Consider the following 21,543-nt stretch of genomic DNA (forward strand, 5'->3'; position numbering starts at 1 on the left):
TCCTATCCCCTCTGGATGCGGACCTGGGTACCACATTTATGGACAAACTGGAGGAAAGTAGGCTAGCCCCAGACATGAAGGAGAGAATTTCTTCGCGTTGTATGGATTTTCTAAAAGAACTTGTAAAGCAGTACCAATTGCGTTTACCTGCTTCAATGGAAATCCTGAGCAAACTGGAGCTCTTCTGCCCGAAATCTGTTATGTCCACTATAAATAGGCCTGGAGTAAAGGACTTGCCAGCTGATCTTTTCTCGTGCCCCATTGGTACATTAGAAACGCAGTGGAGGAATGTGGCAACCGCAAACTTCTCTGATGATCAGGACATTGACAAGTTTTGGCTCGAAGTCGAAGCGTTTAAAGATGCAGGGGGGCACAAGTGTTTCCAGGAATTGGCACAAGGTGCCATAAGACTTCTTGTTCTGCCTGTTTCCAATGCCCATGTTGAGCGGGCATTTTCCCTCGTCTCGCTTTTAAAAGATGACACTAGGAATCGCATGGGACTACCTTTACTCTCCAGCATCATGGATGTGCGCACTGGCCTGGTCAGAAATGGGTTTACCTCGGCAACATTCAAACCTCCCAGGCAGTTGCTGGAGAGATTTGACTCAACGATCTATTAATCAAACTGGTTGTGACTGTACAAAGTTGGTCCTATTATTAAATAGTTCTAGAATTGTTCTATAATAAAGACGTTTTCATCAGTTCTGCGGGGATTATCTACGTTAACTTCATAATAAAAGGTAAGCGTGTTTATGCTATTAGCCTACAGTTTTATTTTGATGTACAATTCTGATGTTTGATCATTTCTGAAACGTAATAGCTGATATAGTGTCTAGTGACGATTCAGTGTATAATTCAGTCATTATTTTATTTAAAATTAAAAGAAGGAAAAAACGAGAATTCATGTTGATTCGCCCAGTGGTCTATGTTAAATAATAATAATAATTTTAATAATGATAATATAAAAAAAAATAATTAGTTGGTAATTAAGCACAAATTTGTAAGTAGCCTACTAATACAAAAAGAAAAGTATAATGAAATGATTTGAGAATTGGCCTATTAGAAAAGAACTGTAGTTCTGACAATAGTAGCACAAGAACAATAAAAAATGTTGTCCCCTTCTGAGGTTTCCGATGTAGACCTTGTGTTTTATTAAAATTATTATTTATATTTAAAAAAAAAAAAAAAAAGATGCACTGGATATACTTGGGGCGAGCCTGGTGCTCTCCAATGTGGGATTTGTTAGTCTGGTTGTTTAATAAGAAAAAATATGGTGTGTTTTATTCTATAACAGTTTTAATAACAGTATGTATTTTGGGCTGGTATTTTTTTAAATGGGCGGGTTTTAAGCTGTAGTTGGGCTGGAAATCTTTAGTCCAATCTGGCAACACTGGTGTCAAAACGCCCGAATCGCGTCATTAGCGCGAAAGCAGGTTGTCTATTCGCATCTTTGCATTGACTTAACATTGAAATCACTCGCGCCAGACGCTCTATTCGCGTCTGGTGTGAACCGGTGTGAACGCACCATCGGGAAGAGATATGCGCTCGGAGACAGAACAGAACACGGACATTCAAAGTCATCTTTTAGCTCAAGGTGCGCGCCTAATCGGTCAAGTACATGCAAAAATGTGTCAAAATGCTGCGCTTGGTGATTATTCATGTCTACCTTCGACGGTCATATAATAAATGAAATGTAACAGTAATTTGGATCCGTGCGGCTCTTAAAGTGATGGCGGGCTATGTTTATTTTACATTTGATTATTCATTTCTGCAGTAGGCTGTACCACGCTACATGAACATTTTCATATAAACTGCAATAAATACAAAACTAAAGCCAAACTTAAACTGAAATGAGACATTAATAATAAATAGTATAGTGAATAAATGAAATAATCATACTGCTTGAGACTTGCATAAAAAAAACATTAAAGCACAGTTTGTTTAATTTATATCTTTTTATTCTATTGTATTTGTTCCTTTGCTTTTTTATTACTGACAGTTTAATTATTTTTAATAATTTTGAGGACTTTTTGTTTGTTTGAAATTCCGCTGGTCTCTACAATGTAGATGTCAAAGCAACCTTATTGACAGGAAATACATATTTGATATGTATCACTATCTTTAAATAAATCACTCATATAAAGTTTTAGTCATATGGCCCCCTCATAATCGTGTTAAATAATCGTGATTACAATATTAACCAAAATAATCGTGATTATGATTTTTGCCATAATCGAGCAGCCCTACCGTTTTGCCTTGGGTCCTAATGCTCAAGTCCCGGGGGCACTGTTGCCCTACTTGCAATAAAACGAAAGTAAAATATGCAAATAACATTAAGATTGTATTTCTGATTAAATAAAGCAATAATAAATGTCATAAAATCACAACTATGTTTTGGTTTAAAGGTCAGAAGCTATAACTTACATTAATAAAATATCACAACCCTGACACTTGTAAATTAATGTACAAATGTATTCTTTAACGTGTAATATTTTGTCAAATGGATTATGAAAACTTAAATACAAGGAGGTCTAACAGATTTTCAGAAGTACTCCAACTCTTTTGCTTTAGACCATTTACAAATTTTAACTCTACAAATAAAATGTTAAGGTTACCACTGCATCTATCTGAAAAAAAAAAAAACTGCAGTGATTGATTTATAGTTGATTTGTCGTGGTTTTTAAAGCATTTAATGCAATCTCATTATGAAAGAACTTCATTATTGTTTATTTAATTCTAACAAGTAAGTTTTTGTAAAAATAATTTGTTTATAATCTCTGCACAGGAGAGACTTGGTGTTGTTTCCAAACAAAATTAAATATATTGGTATCGGCATTTGATATTGGCCAAAATGACTTGAAAAATATCGGCATATCGGATATCGGCAAAAATCCAATATCGTATAATATTTCCGATTATAATTTGTACGTTTTAAAGCACAACAATATAATGTACAAATTTTGCTTTATCATTACCAGTCAGTCTGTAACTAGATCTTGAATCTGTCATTCTTTGATCTGTTTCAGAGGCAGACAATCGAGCTCATTCCCGTAACCAAAGTAAACTACATGTGGAAAGGAAACCCTTATGTTTACTATGTGTATGGAAATGAGTTTAAAGTGAAAGCTGTTGACTATCCCGACCAATGCTGCTGTTCTGTGATGTAACATCAAATACACCTGAGCTGACCAGTATAAGTACAATATAAATACTGTACATCCATTAAGATGAACTAATGTAATGTGTCTTTTGCCTGTATATCACAGAATCATCCCAGAATCATCTGTAGCTGACAGACACAAAGGTCAACCTGCCTGAATGGGGCATTTTTTTTACGCAGCTTAACTTCCAACCATGTACATGTATGTAACATTCAATATGACCAAATGTGAATAACTTCACCTCTTATAGATAAATGCATTTTTCAGAAGACCTAACTATTGAAGAATAAGTATATTCTGAAGTAAATCTATAAACAAAAACAATGTATTGATGAATTGTATTTCTTGATCAAGAAAGAGTCCAAATAAACTGAGTTTTGAGGAAGGGCCTTTTTTTGTATTTTCTTTTCATTTTCTGTATTATTTGATTTGTTTTGAGAAAGGACAGATACTGTGTCTCAACTGATACGTGTTAAAGTATCACTTAAATTAAGTGCATTTTCAATCTAGTTTTGGAAACATTTGTGCAGCGATTGTTTTTATGTGGTACTGTTTAATGGAAAATATTGTGTTTAAAAAAAGTAGGTCAGTGGTGAGTGGTTATGTGGTCACAAACACCTCCTTGTGAGTCTATTGTCAACTAAATTTCCATATAAAATGACCACAAACCAATGTACTGAGCTGTGTGCCATGGTCTCTAAACATGTCAAAAAGAAAGCTGTGGTCGTGGTTTCATAGCTGAGCTCCTCACGAATGTGGTCTTGAATGTCAGATAAAATCCCAGAAACAAAATAAAAAGCTAATTTAATTAAACTGTAATTTAATTAGCAGTATATTTCATCAGCATGGCTGTAGGAGCAAGGAGTGAGAAAAAAAACAGCATTATTTCCTAGGGGTTTAAGAAAATATTGATACACATGAGTTTCCCAATATTTTGTTTGACGATACTGTATTGATTCTCAAAAACAGAATATTGATATTTAAAAAAAAATCATACAAGATTCATGGCAGTTGTTTCGTTTTGAGTTTATATATCGACCACTAGATGGCGGTCTTCATCTCTGAGCAAATCCTGAGTGACAGGAAATACTAGCATTAGAGCACACCACTAATTTTAGCGTTAATATAGTTTGCTGCTAGCAATGGAGGATGAAATAATTGTCCCAAGTCCTGTTTCAGTGTACAAAGCTGAAGTGTTCAGTCATTTGGGCTTTTGTGGTTATGTCCACCGCGGGAATGAGCGCTGCCTCGGTTCAACCGCTTGCCGTGACTGTGTGAAGAGGCTCGCGCAGGGCGCAGCCAAGGGCGGGAGGGTCGCCCCACGGCTGCAGCTTTCTCTCATTTTGGGGGCGTTTTGTGCAGTTGGAGTGGTACTCACGTCACAGTTGCGGCAATTCCACTCGGAACATAAATACAAACTGAAAAACCTGTGAATTCCAAGTGGAAAGGTTCAACATCTGTATTTATTTTATTAATTTACAATTGTTTTGTTTTCTTTAGGAATCCTTTATTTTTCATTGATATTAAGCAGATGTAATTATTTTGTTAAGATCAAAATGTTATGACATTGTATATTACAGTTGTAAACTTAAACTGTGAACCTTTAAAGCAGGGTCTAAAAATATATATGGTCTTTTTATAAAATACATTTTATATGTATTATTCATTTAACTAAAGTATCCTGAAAACACTTTAATTTTTCCCCCTTTACTCGTACTGCACAAAAAGTGGTTCAGTAATGTTGAATGTTACAGGGACTGATTATTGCAAATGCAGATCCCATTGTGTTTTGGTTAAATAATTTTTATTTATTTATTTATTGCTAAGGTTTGCATATGGTGGTGTGTTCTTAATGACAGCTTTCCAAAAAAATATATCCTATTCCTAAAATAAGAAATATCCCAATATATCGCCTTGCTTACAGTATTGCAATGTATTGCAACATATCATATCACAACCCTTGTATCGTGATACGTATCGTATCGCCAGATTATTGGCAATACACAGCTGTATTATTTCCTTTTATCATTAATGAAGCATTTGTTCAGACTGATTCTAGGCTATACTGTATAATTGTGGAATCTACTGTAAATAGTGGTTTTGTTACAAATATGGTGATCAGTTTTCCATTTGACCTTAGTTATTTTTCATAAATTTTTTTGTTTTTTGTTTTGGGTGTTTTATTTCTGCACCAGTCTGTTAAATATTTCACTGAAGAGCGCAGTGTTTATAACTAATGGAGGTGGGTGTTAAACCACCAACCTGTAACCTCAAATTCTGTAACCATCTCGGAAAATCACAAGCGTCATAATGCAAGCTTTTTTACAGCTATATAATCTTCATCTGTCTCTTCTGATTTGAGAAGCAACTCTGAGATACAAGAAAGTAAGTCTCTGATTACCTCTATGTTGAGATGATAGCTTATTATTGGCTAATAACAGGCCTATGTATTGTACAGAATAATGTCTAATAATGTAATTGACTAGATTAATTTCTTATTACTAATATATCATATGCAAAAAGTATACAATTTCTGAATGTTTTTTAGCCACTGCAGATCTAATTTAATGAGAGCTGAACTTAAACATAAATTTGATCAATGTTTGATATTAGCTGAAATTAAGTTGCAAAATATAATTGAGGATTTCAAGCAAATACAAAATGGAATTAACTTGTTCTAATATCTTTCTTGCAAGTATGTTTGACAGCATCCCAGGATACGAGGGAACTGCAGCCGGCGGAGGGGGTAAGAAGCACAAAACAATATTAAAAACTGTTAATTTTTCTTTATTATATATTATTAAATTAGTTATAATATCACATTATTTCATTATTATAGCAAGAATTAATTGGACCTCTACCATATAATTAGGGCTGGGTACCGAGTTCGATACTTTTTAGGTACCAAACGAATTGCCTCGATACTATAGAGTATCGAAAAATGACATGTTGTTCGGTTCCAGATTTCGATACCTAAGGACAAAAGTTAACTCGTCAACGTCAGTGCTCCAACAAATACATGTGAAATGCACAACAACACACAAAGTCGCTCACGCACATACACGCAAACTCTACACACACGAGACGTGCGGAACTCTCCACGCGCATACTTATATGAGACGCGAGCACACACACAAATATGATGAAGACCTTGACAGTGCACGGAGTAAACATAAGAGCAGAAAGTTGCCCGTCTTCGACTGTTAAATGAAGAGATACCTTGTTGATCACTCTGTCAGTGTTTATACTGCAATAAATAATAACCTACTGAATGTACACTGCCGTTCAAAAATGTGTTGGTTAGTCAGAATTTTTTTTCAGTAAGGATGCATTAAAGTTATCAAAGGTGACATTAAAACGTGTAATGTTACAAAATATTTCGTTTTTAAATAAATGCTGTTCTTTTGAATTTTTTTATTCATCAAAGAATCATGAAAAAATGTATCATAATTTCAAAAATATTAAGCAGCAAACTGTTTTCATATTTCTGAAGGGTCATGTGACACTGAAGTAATGATTTTGAAAATTCAGCTTTGACATCACAGGAATAAATTACATTTTGAAATATATTCAAATAAGATTTTAAATTGTAATACTATTTCACAATATAACAAGTTTTACTGTATTTTTTATTAAAATAAATTCAGCTTTGGTGAGCATGAGCTCTTTATAAAACATTTTTTGTTCCTTTGTGCACCTAGCTAAGGAGCATGAGTCAAACTGAAAAAATAAAACCAAAGTTTTTCTGAGGTAATGTGTTCTTTAATCTTGTTAAAATGGATTTCATAAAATTGGTATCGAAAAAAGTAGCGTTAGGAACCAGTATCGAAACTGAGGTATCGAAATTGGCCCCGGAGTGAAAGATTTTGAACAATACCCAGCCCTACATATAATAGCATTAAAAAATTTGGGGTCTGTGATTTTTTCATCTGAAAGAAGACTGAAGACTTATGCCCACCAAGGCTGCATTTATTTGATCAAAAATAAAAATATCTATATTGTGAAATATTATTACAATTTAAAATACATTTTAAATTTTTATATATTTTTTCCTGTGATGTCAATGCTGAATTTTCAGGAAGTTTTAGAAACAGCATTTATTTGAAATAAAAACTTTGTTTATAAATGTCTTTTCCTTCACAAATATCGTACTGACCCCAATTTGTTTTTGAATGGAAGTATATATACTCTTTCATTAAATTATTAATTACATTAATGAATTTTTTTTTTAATTGCAGGGTCTCACTTGCTAGGGATCCAAGTGCATGCAACCCTTTTTGTTAGAAATAGAAGAAAGAGTGTTAAGACTACTAAACAGATGATGTGCTAACTTTCTTGGTTGCAGTGGTATAGCTTCTAAATTTTAGCATAAAGTAACAGAATTTGGATGCTGGAGTTATAAAGAGTGGTTTCTTGTGAATGTTCTTCTAACAGGTGCGTATCTTCCTCCTCCAATGCCCTCTGTGCCGATGCCTGTGCCTGAATATGCTGCCAGCCATCCAGAGTGGCAGTACGTTTTTAATTTATATATATTTATTCGAATCAAGTCACATTTATTTATACAGTTCTTTATACAATACAGATTGTTTTAGGAAGCAGTGAAAATAAACAGGAAAAAGACTGTTCAAATTTTTTTGTAAATCAAGTTTTTAACATTGTTTACATGTAGGGCAGGGATCTCCAACCCTGCTCCTGGAGCTCTACCATCCTGCAGACTTCAGATCCAACCCTGCTCCAACACACCTGTCTGTAATTATCAAGTAGCCCTGAACACCTTGATTAGCTGCTTCAGGTGTGTTTGATTGGGGTTGGAGCTGAAATCAGCCGGACAGTAGCTCTCCAGGAGCAGGGTTGGAGACCCCTGATGTAGGGTGACCATATGCGCCGTTCATACGGGACACGTCCCGGCCAGGATTTTAATATTGCCTAAAACATCCAATGCAGTTTGACCAATAACATGCAGGTATTATACATAATCGACCAATCGTGGGGCTGTGCATGAGAAGGTGAGATCTGGAACAATCAAAGCGATGCAAATATGCGCACGTGTTTGTTCGTTCGTTTGACTTGAAGCGTCGCTGCTCAAAAAAAAAAAGACAGCAAAGTAGGTGCGAGAGCGATCCGAAAGCATAAGGAGCTGTCTGCTCTCTAGCTCTCATGAATGTCGCACAACGATCGACCTGCAAACAGCCAAAACCTGGATATTTTAGGCAATATTAAGATTCCTGGACGGGACGTGTCCCGTATGAATGGCGCATATGGTCACCCTAAATTTACATGCCTGTCTGGTGTTTTGAAGAGACCATTATACGCATTATCATTCTGATACATCGACTAGTAAAAGACCCTGTATAATTCACTTTTCCTCTGCTTCTTCTGAATCACTTTCTAGTTCAAACATATATGGCTGAATTAATCCAATATTTATAATATTGTATAGTGTTTACTACTTCAGTTAACTGAGTGAAAAGGGAGCAGGTAGTTGTAGCCGCTGTGGTTGAGTGGAGGCAGGGACTAATTTGCATATTCATGATTTTCATATACGAAATGAGGTAGAGTTGTATTCAAGCCATTTTAAGGCATGAAGAAAAAAAATTCACAAAAAAGGTTTAAAATGTCATTTATATTATTAAACGTGTTTTAGTGAATAAAATTTGTGTCTACACAGGGACTTTAATGTTAATATTAATAAATTATGAAAGCTTTAATGCAGCTCTACAGAAGATCATATGAATAGTCCTTCAAAGCAGTTCAATAACAGTGTCGATGTTCCAATGTTTTTGCTATTATAGTTCAAATTTTGTTCTCATCTGATAGTGGCAGTGCAGTTAAATCGATAATTTTACTCAATATGAATTAAATTACTTTATATAGATGAATGCATTGTGCTTAAAATACATTGATTTCTCAAACTGACTCCTGGTGCCTGTTCAGATGATGCATTATTCAACATGCAATCAATATCTTCCTGTTAGCAACGACATTCCTTCCATCTCAGAAGGAAGAGCGGGTCAAGCTTTTGAAGAGTACGTCTCCAGCAAGTGCTGCTATAGTTCTGCCCCCGTCAGAGATGGAATCATAACCAATATGGAGTCCTTTAATACCTACAGGGTGACGTTTTTCATTTTCATTATGAGCTTGGTGATATTATCATTCATTTTGAGCATGTGGAGTAGAAATGTACAAGTGAACATGAATAAATATGGGTCTGTTTTTGCTTTATAGAGCCATGTGTTGATAGATGTATTCATGAGGTCTGTCTTTTTGTTCTGCTTCTGTTCTCAGTATCGTTTGGAGACGTTCACAGAGTCCAGATCTACTAAATGGAGTCAGGAGCCTTACACAGGTAAAAAAAAAAGCCAATAAAGAGGTGCTTTCTTAGTCTGCATAATATTTGCTGAATGAAATCCAATACTCGGTTCTTACTAATTTTGGGTGCAGATTCCAAAATAGTGCAAAATCACACTTGCTTTCGACAACCATTTGTAATGTGAAGAAGTCTTGTATCCCTTATTCAGTAGAAAAACTGCCACAAATACATAATGATTCATATATTCTTCTGAGCCAGATTGCAACTATTTGTTCAAATCTCAGCTGATTCACATATGTAAACTCAACTCTGTCTCAGGGCAGCGTGTTGATGCCGGTATCCAGCGTCCTCCAGGACCGTGGGAGATTGCAGCTCAACCTCCGTCCTACTTTACTGATCACAAGGAGACCATTAGAGTGCCTTACACTTCCTCAGTCAAGGTTTAATCAGACACTGTCATCAAAAATATCCAATGCAAACAACAGAGCATGCAGCAAATACTGAATCAGAAAATTTTTAATGAAACAATCATCTTTAACTGAAGCTTTTGGTAGCACTTAATTTAAAGAAGATCTTGAAGACTTTTAGTTAAAAAAAAACAGTAATGTACAATATATAGTCAAGTAAATGGAAAGTAATTGGTTCCCTTTTAGTCAGTCACATTTGATGTCTTATCGGTGACCAATGAATTGTGAATCTGGCCAGAAAGACCAATCTGCTTCGAGTGAAAAATAAATAAGCCCATGCATATTGGCATGCAATATTTGCATCAGCCTGCCAAACCCTGCAGAGTGGGTATAAATAGACATAATACACATATTCAGCTTTTCGCTTCGGCAGATTTGTTTGTTCTGCTCCACTAATCTATTATTTGTTTCTAAATAGAGAGTTCTTCTGGGAGAAGCCTCTTTTGTGGTGTTGGTGTGATAGCGCTGCAGCAGTGGCCGCAATCTCATGAGTAATCAACGTGTGCACACTGCAGGCTGCACTAAATTCCTGCCAGTGTTGCTGCGGCCATTTCTCCTGTGTGCTTCATCAATAATAATAGAGCCATTTCCCTAAAAGTGTATTACACGGGTGTGATGTTGTTTCTTTTTAAAGATGACATTCCACCAGTGTTTTTCTGGATTCAGTTGTTACCTGGCACAGAGGGATGGTCACGATCGCCACCTCATGTGTCTGGGCATCAAGCACACTGAGGTGGCTTTTGTGGAAAAGTCATGTACCCACTGCGGGAAAATGACCATCTCAGAGTAGCAATCGAGACTCCGGTACCTAAAAAGAGGTGGACACCCCTCGTCTCTGCCTCGATTTAGTTCTCTTTCTGGTAAAAAACCAGGGGAGGACTACTTCAGGTAGTAGCCTGGGGGTCTGAGGGTTACAGTGAGGACTTCCCTTTCGAGGAACCAACCTCCCAGGGCCCCTCACCCTTCTTGCGCTCTGCGGCCAGTGGAAATACCCTTGGAACGTGCTGGAACTTCTAATGGAATAGTACCAGCCGTATCCTCAGGGGCTCCCCCCGACAACCAGATGTAGACTGATGCATCAGAGGGGTCTACTCTCTCTGGGGATGATGATTTGGGTGCGTTGTTTCCTTTGGGAACAGTAGGGTTGTCCGAGTCAGACCCAGAGATGATGGCTATACTTGCCCAGGCGAGTGGAGACCTCCACCGTGTCCTGAGCCCTCGAGGTTGGATGATTCGTTTCTTGGGGTGGCTTATGCTGGACACTGGAAAGGGCAGCATCAGTGGCGCTTTGGTAGGGATTCCCAATTTGTCGGTCAACGACTTGTCATTGAAGATGAACGACTGAAAGGGAACGTCTTGGTTCCTTGTACAACCCTCATTCCCTGAAGGAGGGAATGGAGACATCATGTCCCATTTGCCACAGTTGTTGTACAACCACTGAGCAGCCGGGTCACCAGCTCATCTCCGAAGTGAAAACCTGAATATGTGTTGCACCTGCTGCCTATTTGTACTATCAGATGCAAATATCGCATTCCAATGTGCATTGGCTCGTTTAGATTACACTTGAAGTAGATTGGTCTCTCTGGCAAGATTCCCAATTCATCCATCACCGATGTGACATCTGCGTTCCCTCCTTCAGGGAACGAGGGTTACAGAAGTAATCAAGACAATTCTTTTCATATCCTAGAAATGTAATCCATGCAGTGGAATGGGAAAAAAATCTTGTTCTTCCTGCACTGGAACCGGAAGCGTAAGTGACATCTTATTGTGTTTAGCGCAAATGATTATAGGAGGTTGTATTATTGTATGTGAAACTAGAGACTTTTTTATGTCTGTCTTAATGCAGAAAGTGTGCTCTGGATGTAACGGTTCTCGTCAAGGTCCTAATAACGAGTCCTGCAATAAATGTGACTATAGCGGCCGTGAAAAGTAAGTCTGCCATTCGTCATGTAGTAACTTTGTATTTTTCTATCTTTTGATAAAATGATAAACATCTCAAGCCATCACTTATTTACCTAACATTAACAAACATTAAAAAACAACATGGATATCTTCTCACAACCTTTAATTAATAAGCTGATTAAAATTACTCTCCAAAATGACTGCGGAGTAATAAATGACCAGAAACGCTGGAATCTTCAGGAAGATAAAGTGCAAGCATTAATTTTTTTTTTTGGATTATGTTAACAGAAATATTCCAGTAGCTGTACAGCATGTAAAGGGCCTTTTTTCTGAATGAAGTGTTAACCAATATATGACTTTTGGTTACACTTTACAATAATGCTCCATTTGTTAAACTACATTAGTAAACATGAACTAACAATGGAAAAAACTTACAAACATATATTAATCTATTAATTCTTAATTTACTAATTCATTATTAAAATCATAAGATGCATCTGTTAATATTATTTAATGCACCTGAGCTGACATAAACTAACAATGAACGGAATGTGTATGTATATAAATATGATCCAAGAATCTTTAGTCTGATGCATTGTGGATAACTCTCAATGATTGAGTTTGGAGTCTTTTTTGGCCGTCTCACACTGTAAGAATCAAAATAACTAATATAAAAAGTTAAAAATGTAAATTAATAGTCATATTTTAAATGGCATCTCACTATTACCAATTCACTAATTCTTTGATTCTACATGTCTCTGACTACACTGGTTGTTGTGTGTGCAACCATTAAAGACTTCATAATAGAAACAAGTGTTGTCTATTTATTTGGCTTTTTCTCTCATCACATTTGATTCAGAATCTAAGCTCAACTGCAATGGTGTCCTTGCACTAATGTTTTACTGCCACAGTTTTTAAACAGTTGTAAATGCATCCAGTAGAGAGCAGCTGTTGTTTGATATTTCCTAAGCCTTTGTCTGACTACTTTCAGATGTAGTTCATGTAGCGGCAGGGGCTTTCACAAGTGTGACACCTGTGATGGAAAGGGACAGCTGCTCGTCTTCATCAACCTCAAAGTGAAATGGTATTATCATCAGAATTTCACTGATAATATCCTAACTCTGTACACTATGCCAAACTCAACTGTCTCAATCTGAAAGCAACTTTTTGGACTATTTCAGGTGCACTGAGAAGGATGATTACGTAGCGCAAGATTCGAGTGGACTGAGACTAGAAAAACTGGGGAAGGTTTCAGGAAAAGAGCTCTTCAAAGATGCCCAGATTATGGTGGGAACAGATGTGCACTGACAGTTAGAGATAAAAGAAAGAATAATAAAGAAGCTGAAGATGATACATTTATCACTATGGTTGTTTACTGTAGGTCTATCCAGTGATGGGTTTCCCTGATGTTTCTGTTGCACAAGCATCTGAGCGTTTAGTAAGAGACCATCAGGTGAAATATACCAAGAACTCTCGCATATTACAACAGGTACCTCTTTTATTTTATTTTATTTAAAAGTTGCATAGTGTCATCATCATGATTACTTCATACTGATATATGTTGAATCTGGTTCTTTAAATCAATTTTCTCCTATTCCAGAGGCAGACGATCGAGCTCATTACCATAACGAGAGTGAACTACACGTGGAGAGAAAAGCCTTATGTTTATTATGTGTATGGAAATGAGTTGAAAGTGAACGCTGATGACTATCCCGCTACCTGCTGCTGTTCTGTCATGTGACTCTGCATCTTCATTCAGTACTGTACATGCAAACATCCAAACTGCTGACTGTACATCCCTCATTCATCACTTTTCTAACCTGACACACACAACAAAACCTTTGAGAGTTGACTATTATTTAGTATTTAAAAACTATTTTAGGCAAACGTACATTATGACCATGTAAATATTTGTAACATTTTAAAACACCTCACAAATAAAACTAGTTTACTGTAATTTTCTGAGGGAAAGGTCTGTAATGTAGCCTGCAGTAAGTCTAAATAAAGTGAGTTTTATGAATGAAACACATCAATTTGCCTTTTTATTTTTATATAAATAAATCTATCAAATGTGAATACTGTTTAAAAATGTAAACATGAGGTTACATTTTCACACTTTAGGTTTGCAAAAAGTAAAGTTAAAAACGACTTAGAAATCACTGGTGTAAATATAGAGTTACACTTTTTCAGTTTGAGGCGGATGAATGGAGAAGTGTTCATTGGTGACCAAGTTTTAATATAATGTAAATGAATATATACAAAAAAAAAAAAAAGAATTACATGGAACATTCTCTGATACAGTAACCTCATTAGACTTAAAGTAATATTTCACACAAAATGTTACATTTTCTCAAGCTGATCCACAACTTGCATGACATGAATGTTTATCATCATTAGAACAGATTTGGAGAAATGTAGCATTAGGATATGTTCACACTTGGCGTCTTTTTTGAAGCTGCCAGCGTCTGATTTACATTACAATCCTATGGAATAAACCATGTTTTCAAAAAAGTCCTCAGTGCTTTTTTAGATGCCACCTCTGGCATCTTTTTCTGCAGCTCATGTTGCCTTTTCAAGCTGAAAAAAGTAGCGAGTAGTGAGACCAGTCGTTTCCAGAACAAGAAATAAATGGAGAAGGTGCCAGTAGATAGACCTTTCGTACTAGTTTCAGAGCACAAAGAGTTGTATGATATTTATTTAGTGTAAAATATGCCGCAAACCGCGCATCATCCAACCAGAGCTCCTGGACAAAATTGTTGTAAGCACCATAATGTTTTCTTCCCCCTATGATGACATGCACACACAAACGTCATGAACCGACATTTAACTCCCTGTTAAAGGGGTCATATGATGTTCCTAAAAAGAACTTTATTTGGTGTAATGAAATGTGTTCATGTGTTTTTAGGTTAAAAAAACATTATTTTCCACATACTGTACATGATTGTTTCTCCTCTATGCCCCGCCTTTCTGAAACACGTCAATTTTTACAAAGCTCATCGGTCTGAAAAGCGAGGTGTGCTCTGATTGTCCAGCTATCCGGTGCATTGTAATTGGCCGAATGCCTCAAGCGTGTGACAGAAATGTTACGCCCCTCACTATACTATCCCTGCTCCCAACCAGACAAATCCAATAAAACCCATTACAAAAGAAGCATTTGTTGTATCCAGTGGGGACATAATTACTGATTATAACGACTTATACTGTCTTTTTATGTGCTTGAATCATTAGTGGCAAATTATTTAAATATAAAATACATACTTACAGTCAGTGAGTCAGAACAGCCGGCAGATCAGGAAACAGTCCTCCATAAAATGTGTTGCACACATCTTAATATTTGGGTCGAACTGTTCTGGAACAGTGTTGTAAATACAACTTAACCACTGATTTCTAGTCGTGTCTTTGGAAGACCGAACAAAGAAGTTTTGCTTTCACAATGAAACACAGCGTCACACACTGCGGGATGGAGTGAGCAGAGACCGGCTTGAAAACGGCGTGGCCGGTGGGCAGTGTTATGCAAATCTTCCCACGTAGTGGCGTAGACATGTGGGGGCGTGTTAGAACGAGCCGTTTTAGGGGGCTGTGGTTGACTTAACTTTTATAAAGAATATCTCTTTGGATTTGAGACTTTAGTCTTTGCAACTTTACAGATCTCCTTTATGAACCAAAAGCTTGTAACACTCCAAAGAGAAAGAAAAAAGTGAAATCGCATCATATGATCCCTATAACTTCAAAAGCCAATGTAAAGGGCCGTACACACACCGGGACGAATATCGGCGCGCGTTATTCGCCAGCGTTTTTCAACGCGTTTTTTGTGTTCACACCCAAGCGATTTTCGCTGACGATGAGCCGAGTGAACATGCAAATTAATTCCCTGACATTAGATGGCGCTTAATGTAAAACAGAAATACCCCTGTACACAAGGTGGCGCTGCGCAACTTTACGCTTCTTAAACTCGCTTTTCACTCAGAAGAAGAGAGCAATATTTACGCGCTTGTCAAAATTCCGACACCAACGAGACCAGCAACTCTACATTCATCTTGCCTTGCATCTTCTTCGTCTTATTTCTTCCCGGCAGTGTAGACGCTACTTGGCCGTATATCTTCTTCGCCGTTACGTATGTGTGCTCAGCAAGACAGTTTTGTGTTTGAGCGCCCCCAAGTTGTGTTTTACTGTAACTTCAGAAGCTACAGACACGTGTGCAAAAGCGCCATTCTCATTGGTCGTATAGTTTTTGACGCGGAGCGTCAAACCAAAAAAACGAACCCGAGGCGTTTTTTAATAAATGACGCTTTTACGCGTGGCGTTTTTCGCGTCGGTGTGCACACTCACATTGGCGCCCTTTGTTTAGTCACGAGGCGTTAAACGTCGGCGAATATCGCGCGCGAAATTCGTCCCGGTGTGAACAGGCCTTAAGAGCCAACTTCCTCTTTCTCGACATTTCTGCCCCACACAGCACTATGCTACTGTTGCAGCTGTTGTTATTGCAATAAAAGACGTCCTCAGCTGCCAGTTTTTGTTTTTGTTTTTTTACTAAAAAGTTAGCCAACTGTGAACATGCCCTTACATTATTTGCTTACCAATGGATCCTCTGCAGTGAATGGGTGCCGTCAGAATGAGAGTCCAAACAGCTGATTAAAACATCACAATAATCCACAAGTAATCCACACCTCTCCAGTCTGCATAACAGAAAGTCTGCTAAACCACTTTAGCAGCCGCTCTTCTGATTCTGAACACCTGTTGGTTTATTGTCACTTAATTGTGTTTCATTTCTTATTTAAGTTATTCACAGCTTCTTAGAGTCCAAAGGTAAGCACCATACACTGCTTCATAAAATGTAAATATCAGTTTTTTGCTAACATTACAACTAGCAAAAGGACATGTGATCCTTGATCTAGTTCAGGGCTGTTTTGATTATTGTAACACTTTAAAGGTATTTTAAGAGAGATAATGTTGTCAATAAAGCAGTTTATCCAAAAATAATCGTCTTATCAAAAAGGAGATGTTAGGCAGGAATTACAAAGGAAGTGAAACTGAGCTAGTGCACACAGTGTTAGTAAGGACCATCGTTTGATGCAAAATGAAGCTCCTTTCACATGTCCTTTTGCTAATTGTAATGTTAGCTTCACGTAAGTACAACATTTTCTCCCATGTTTTATATTTTACTCCACAATGTGAACAGGGAGTAAATCATATATTAATAATAAACTATTGCCATCTGTTTATCCAGAGAAATGTCAGGAATCAAAAGACTGGACTGATTATATACTTCAAGAAGACCTTGGAGATTGGTTTTTGGAGGATATGGATGTATGTCTTTTCTCAGCCCTAGAATAGAACAAATAATTTTACATTTATAATCTTTTTATGTGCCTTTGCCTGACAGGACGTTCTACTCATTGAAGACTACATTGAGGAATATGAAAGTATGAACAAATTTTGTTTAACTGCATTAAAGGTCCTTGAAATACAAGAAATGTTTATCATGTTTAAGTTGAAGTGATTCTTGCTAGTTGTTTTTATTATTGTTGATGCCTTTGATTAATTTAAAACCAACATTAATTACATTCCTCAAAACAACAGGTTCAGATGTCCCAGACCCCAACATCACAGTGTACCGACAGATGGAGGACAGGGAGAATGTGATCGTACTGTGCAAGTTTGCCCAAATGTTTAAAAGGAGAATCAGATTTCAGTCATACAAGTTGTGTGTGGACAGTGAACTGAACTACACCATGGAACTACTGAAACGCTCTTCTTTAGATTCTTCAGAAATATGTGTGTTTCTGGTCACAGTGAGTCCACCTGCTTCCTTCACCTGTGTGAATGAGTTGGATTTTGGTTTAGATGTCAGGAACCTGAGTAGCCTGACCTACGATTACAGTGGATCAGGTAAACAAATACGTCTCTGCAACTATGCTTAGATGTTACATCCCTCCCAAGATTATGCAATATTGCTAAATGTTTGCATTTTCCTATTTTATTTTTTCTCTCCCCCCACTCTTTTTCACCCTCATCTGATGTTTAGGATGCATAATTAGCCATTTAAAAATATAAATTAATAAGATACAGCTGATCACTGGAGTGTCTATATGAGACTATATTTCAGTGAATACAAGCTAAAATATATTTTGACTGTCTTTGCATTTCCTTGCAGTCTTTGATCATCACGAGGAAGGACTATCTTTATCCTACATCTGCTTTTCCTCTTTCATTGCTGTTGGTCTGTTCATCATGACTGCAGCAGTGATCATGACCCACATAAGGAGCAAAACTAAAGGTGTGTGTTTACTAGTCACTCACTCATTTATAGCAGCAGTGAATGTTATTAAAGGCCTGATGACCACAGTCAGATTTAAACCTACGAATGAAAATGAATACATACTATGCTGAGAGCATTTCAAAATGCTTCTTTATGTATTTCATTTGATTACTGGCTCAATTATCCTTTACTCTGGCTGATAAAGATGCCTTTCAAGAAACTCAAAGACTAACATCCAGGCTTTGGTTTTCAGATCTTTAGATTAAAGTAAATGAACTGAGTTTCTCTTCCTTAATCTTAATGCTGATGACCTGTGGCACATCACACATTAGGCGCTCAGTATATATATAGTATACAGTTTTCTGTGTATGTATGACACTGAGATCTCTTGACATGCATTGCTAATGAAAACAACTCTAGCATTTTAGCATTACATATTCTGATCATATTTGTCCTTGATGTGATGATAATCTGATGAGGTTTGGTTTGTCCTACTTGATGAATTTGGGTTCAAGATTAGATTAGGATCAGGCCCGAGCTTCATTAGTTTAACATGCTCCTTTACGTAGATATCGGGTGAGTGGAAAAAATAATCCTTGGTTCAGTGAATCTGTTTCTAATCTTATTAAACAAAGAAATTTAGCCTGGTCCAAAGCAAAAAAAAACAAATAGTGATGACGACTGGTCCAATTATAGATTTCTACGAAATAAGTGCACAAAATTGATAAAAAGTTCTAAAAGTCAATATTATCTTAATCTAATTAATAATAACATGAACGATCCTTCTAAATTTTGGGAAATTAACAAAATCTCTTGTAGGGTCAAATAAATCTACTGACTTTCCAAAAGTTTTAAAAGTGGACCGGAGATTAATTACAGACAAGGCTGATATTGTTAATATTCTAAATAATCATTTTGTTTCAGCTAGTTTGATAACAGGTACCAATAATTCGTTGATCACTGATGAACAGGAAATTGATGAGACGACAAATTATAATGAATCAGATTTATTTTCTTTTACCCCTATATTGCCCACCGAAGTTTATAAGTTACTTTCAAATTTAGACTGTAAGAAATCAGGTGGACTTGATAAAATTTAACCAGTTTTTTTAAAAGTGTCTGCAGATATTATTGCTGAACCTATTGCATCAATTTTTAATTTGAGTCTATCCACTAATGTAATTCCAACATCTTGGAAATCAGCTATGGTTATGCCATTATTAAAAGAAGGAGATCCCTCTGATTTGAATAATTATCGCCCTATTTCTAAATTACCGGTTTTAGCAAAAGTTTTTGAAAACTATAGTAAATGATCAAATGAAAGAATACCTTGCAGTTGAGAAGGGTGTTCCGCAAGGTTCTTTACTGGCACCACTTCTTTTTTCTATTTTTATAAATGAATTAGGGCAGGGAATAAAATCCGCAAAGTTACATTTTTATGCTGACGATACAATAATTTATTCAGCAGCAGCCTCTCTTTCACAAACTATTGAAATTTTACAGGATTCTTTTAATACTTTTCAGCATAATTTACTCCAATTAAAATTAATTTTAAATGTGAATAAAACTAAGTACATTGTTTTTTCACATAAACAACCCATGATCACTGCTCCATCTATTCTTACTGTTGATGACGTGCATATAGAGAGAGTAATAACCTACAAATATCTGGGAATATGGATAGACAAGAAGTTGGCATTTGATGTTCATATTGATTACTTAGTAAAAAGATTAAAACCAAGATTGGGCTTTCTCTTTCGGCAAAAAAAATGTTTTTCCTTTGGAGCTAGAAAGAAAATTATTCACAGTACTTTTTTACCCATTATAGATTATGGTGATATTATTTATATGCATGCTTCTATATATTTATTAAAAAGATTAGATTGTATTTATCATGCTGCTTTGCGTTTTATAACAAAATGCTTGTTCACGTACACATCATTGTTTGTTATATAACCGTGTAGGCTGGACCTCCTTACATCAAAGAAGGAAATCACATATATTAGTATTTACAGTAAAGGCATTATTGGGTATGCTGCCAAATTACATTACTAGGCTTTTATGCCTGTATAAAAAGAACTATAGCACTAGATCATCGATTGGCATTAAATTAGAAGTACCTAGGATACACTCAGAACGTGGAAAATCAGCCTTCTCCTACTTTGCTCCTTGGCTGTGGAATGAATTTCAAATTAATGCTCAACTAGAAAGAATTCCTTTTTTGAATGTGTTTAAAAATATATTGCGATGTAAAATGAATGAAGTGTGTGACTGTTTTAATTAATTTGTTGACATATGATTAATGTTATTGTATTTACCTTGTCTGTTTAGAATTAGTTTTTTTTTTTTTTTTTTTTTTTTGTAATTATGTGAAATTTTAATACGGCCATCTTGGCCAGGACTCCCTGGAGGAAGAGATTTATTTTAATCTCAATGGGACCTTCCTGGAAAAATAAAGGTTAAATAAAAATAAAAATAAAAGCACGCAGAAACTAACCCTGAACTCTTGCTAATATTTTAACAGACTCCATCAACACCACAGCAGTTACCAACAATGACTACGTGGAAACAACCACTTTCAGAAGAGAATAGAACAGGCCTGAAGAAAAAATATAAAAATATAAAAAAAAGTATATAAAAAAGTATAAAAATATAAAAATTAAATATAAATGAAAAATCTATTCCTTATTTAACTATAACCTTTTGCATATTTTCTTATTTTATTTGGAATTTATGAAATATATTACAAGCATTATTTTATAAAAATGTCATTTGTAGAGGGTTTTTAAAAAAATACATTTTACATGTTTTTGCTTATGCTGTAACATTCCTTATTTGTTAGCATTTTTGGATAAAATTGTTTGTTTTATAAAAATAACTGCTTTCCTTACTGCTGTAGCTTTGAATTGTCTACATTCAGCAAAGGGCAGAAGCTGTGGTATATTTCAAATATGTTTTTATAAGAAAATAAAAGTGATAACTTGCATGCATTAATGTGATCTGTTCTTTGTTCTTATCTTGAATAATTAAATAACAAAAATAACTATATTGTGAAATAATCTTTTGGTCATATCATCACCCACCCCAAACATCTAAGTCAGCAATAGGGCTGAAACAATGATCAACAACGTTGACAATAAAAAAAAAAATTGTCAACAAATATTTGTGGAATGGTCTTTAGACCTCATATGAGCTAATGTAAGGGCCTGCAATAACACTGTTTGACCAGTGTGATTGTAATTCAGTCCTCCTGGATCCAACATAGTAGAAGAAAACATGGTGTTGATGAGAATATGGCTGCATCCGAAAGCTCAGGCAGCTGACCCTATCAGACAATGACTTTGCAGGCAGCGTTTGTGATCAGAGGTACCTCCTGAAACGGATTTCAGGCAGACTTTTGAGGCAACATAATAGATTAATGCCCTAAAGTAAAAAATAAAACAT

At 36.0% G+C, this 21,543-nt stretch overlaps 2 protein-coding genes across 4 annotated transcripts in view; both read left to right on the top strand.

Annotated features, from left to right (window-relative positions):
• LOC109084215 (protein SSUH2 homolog) overlaps positions 1-13,869 on the top strand; it is a 28,823-nt gene extending 14,954 nt beyond the window's left edge. Inside the window, exons 1-12 of one of the 3 annotated variants that reach the window (XM_042761672.1) lie at positions 5,119-5,546; positions 5,858-5,907; positions 7,596-7,671; positions 9,137-9,272; positions 9,447-9,507; positions 9,790-9,911; positions 11,626-11,688; positions 11,785-11,867; positions 12,832-12,924; positions 13,022-13,127; positions 13,222-13,329; positions 13,441-13,869. In XM_042761672.1, the coding sequence (XP_042617606.1) occupies positions 5,859-5,907; positions 7,596-7,671; positions 9,137-9,272; positions 9,447-9,507; positions 9,790-9,911; positions 11,626-11,688; positions 11,785-11,867; positions 12,832-12,924; positions 13,022-13,127; positions 13,222-13,329; positions 13,441-13,581 (1,038 nt within the window). In that variant the 5' untranslated portion in view covers positions 5,119-5,546; position 5,858 and the 3' untranslated portion in view covers positions 13,582-13,869. Of the gene's footprint in view, positions 1-3,026; positions 3,936-5,118; positions 5,547-5,857; positions 5,908-7,595; positions 7,672-9,136; positions 9,273-9,446; positions 9,508-9,789; positions 9,912-11,625; positions 11,689-11,784; positions 11,868-12,831; positions 12,925-13,021; positions 13,128-13,221; positions 13,330-13,440 lie in introns of those variants that run through there. The other 2 variants (XM_042761671.1, XM_042761670.1) reach the window with 2 other exon arrangements.
• Positions 13,870-16,866: 2,997 nt separating this feature from the next.
• On the top strand, positions 16,867-20,709 carry LOC109084205. Its single transcript, XM_019098901.2, has 6 exons — positions 16,867-16,966; positions 17,068-17,147; positions 17,224-17,263; positions 17,421-17,729; positions 17,995-18,117; positions 20,624-20,709. The coding sequence occupies exons 1-6, from the start codon at positions 16,918-16,920 to the stop codon at positions 20,689-20,691; spliced, it is 669 nt and encodes a 222-aa protein (XP_018954446.1). The 5' UTR covers positions 16,867-16,917; the 3' UTR covers positions 20,692-20,709.
• The last annotated feature ends 834 nt before the right edge of the window (positions 20,710-21,543 follow it).

The sequence above is a fragment of the Cyprinus carpio genome, chromosome A8, assembly GCF_018340385.1.
Source record: "Cyprinus carpio isolate SPL01 chromosome A8, ASM1834038v1, whole genome shotgun sequence".
Classification (NCBI taxonomy): Eukaryota; Metazoa; Chordata; class Actinopteri; order Cypriniformes; family Cyprinidae; genus Cyprinus; species Cyprinus carpio.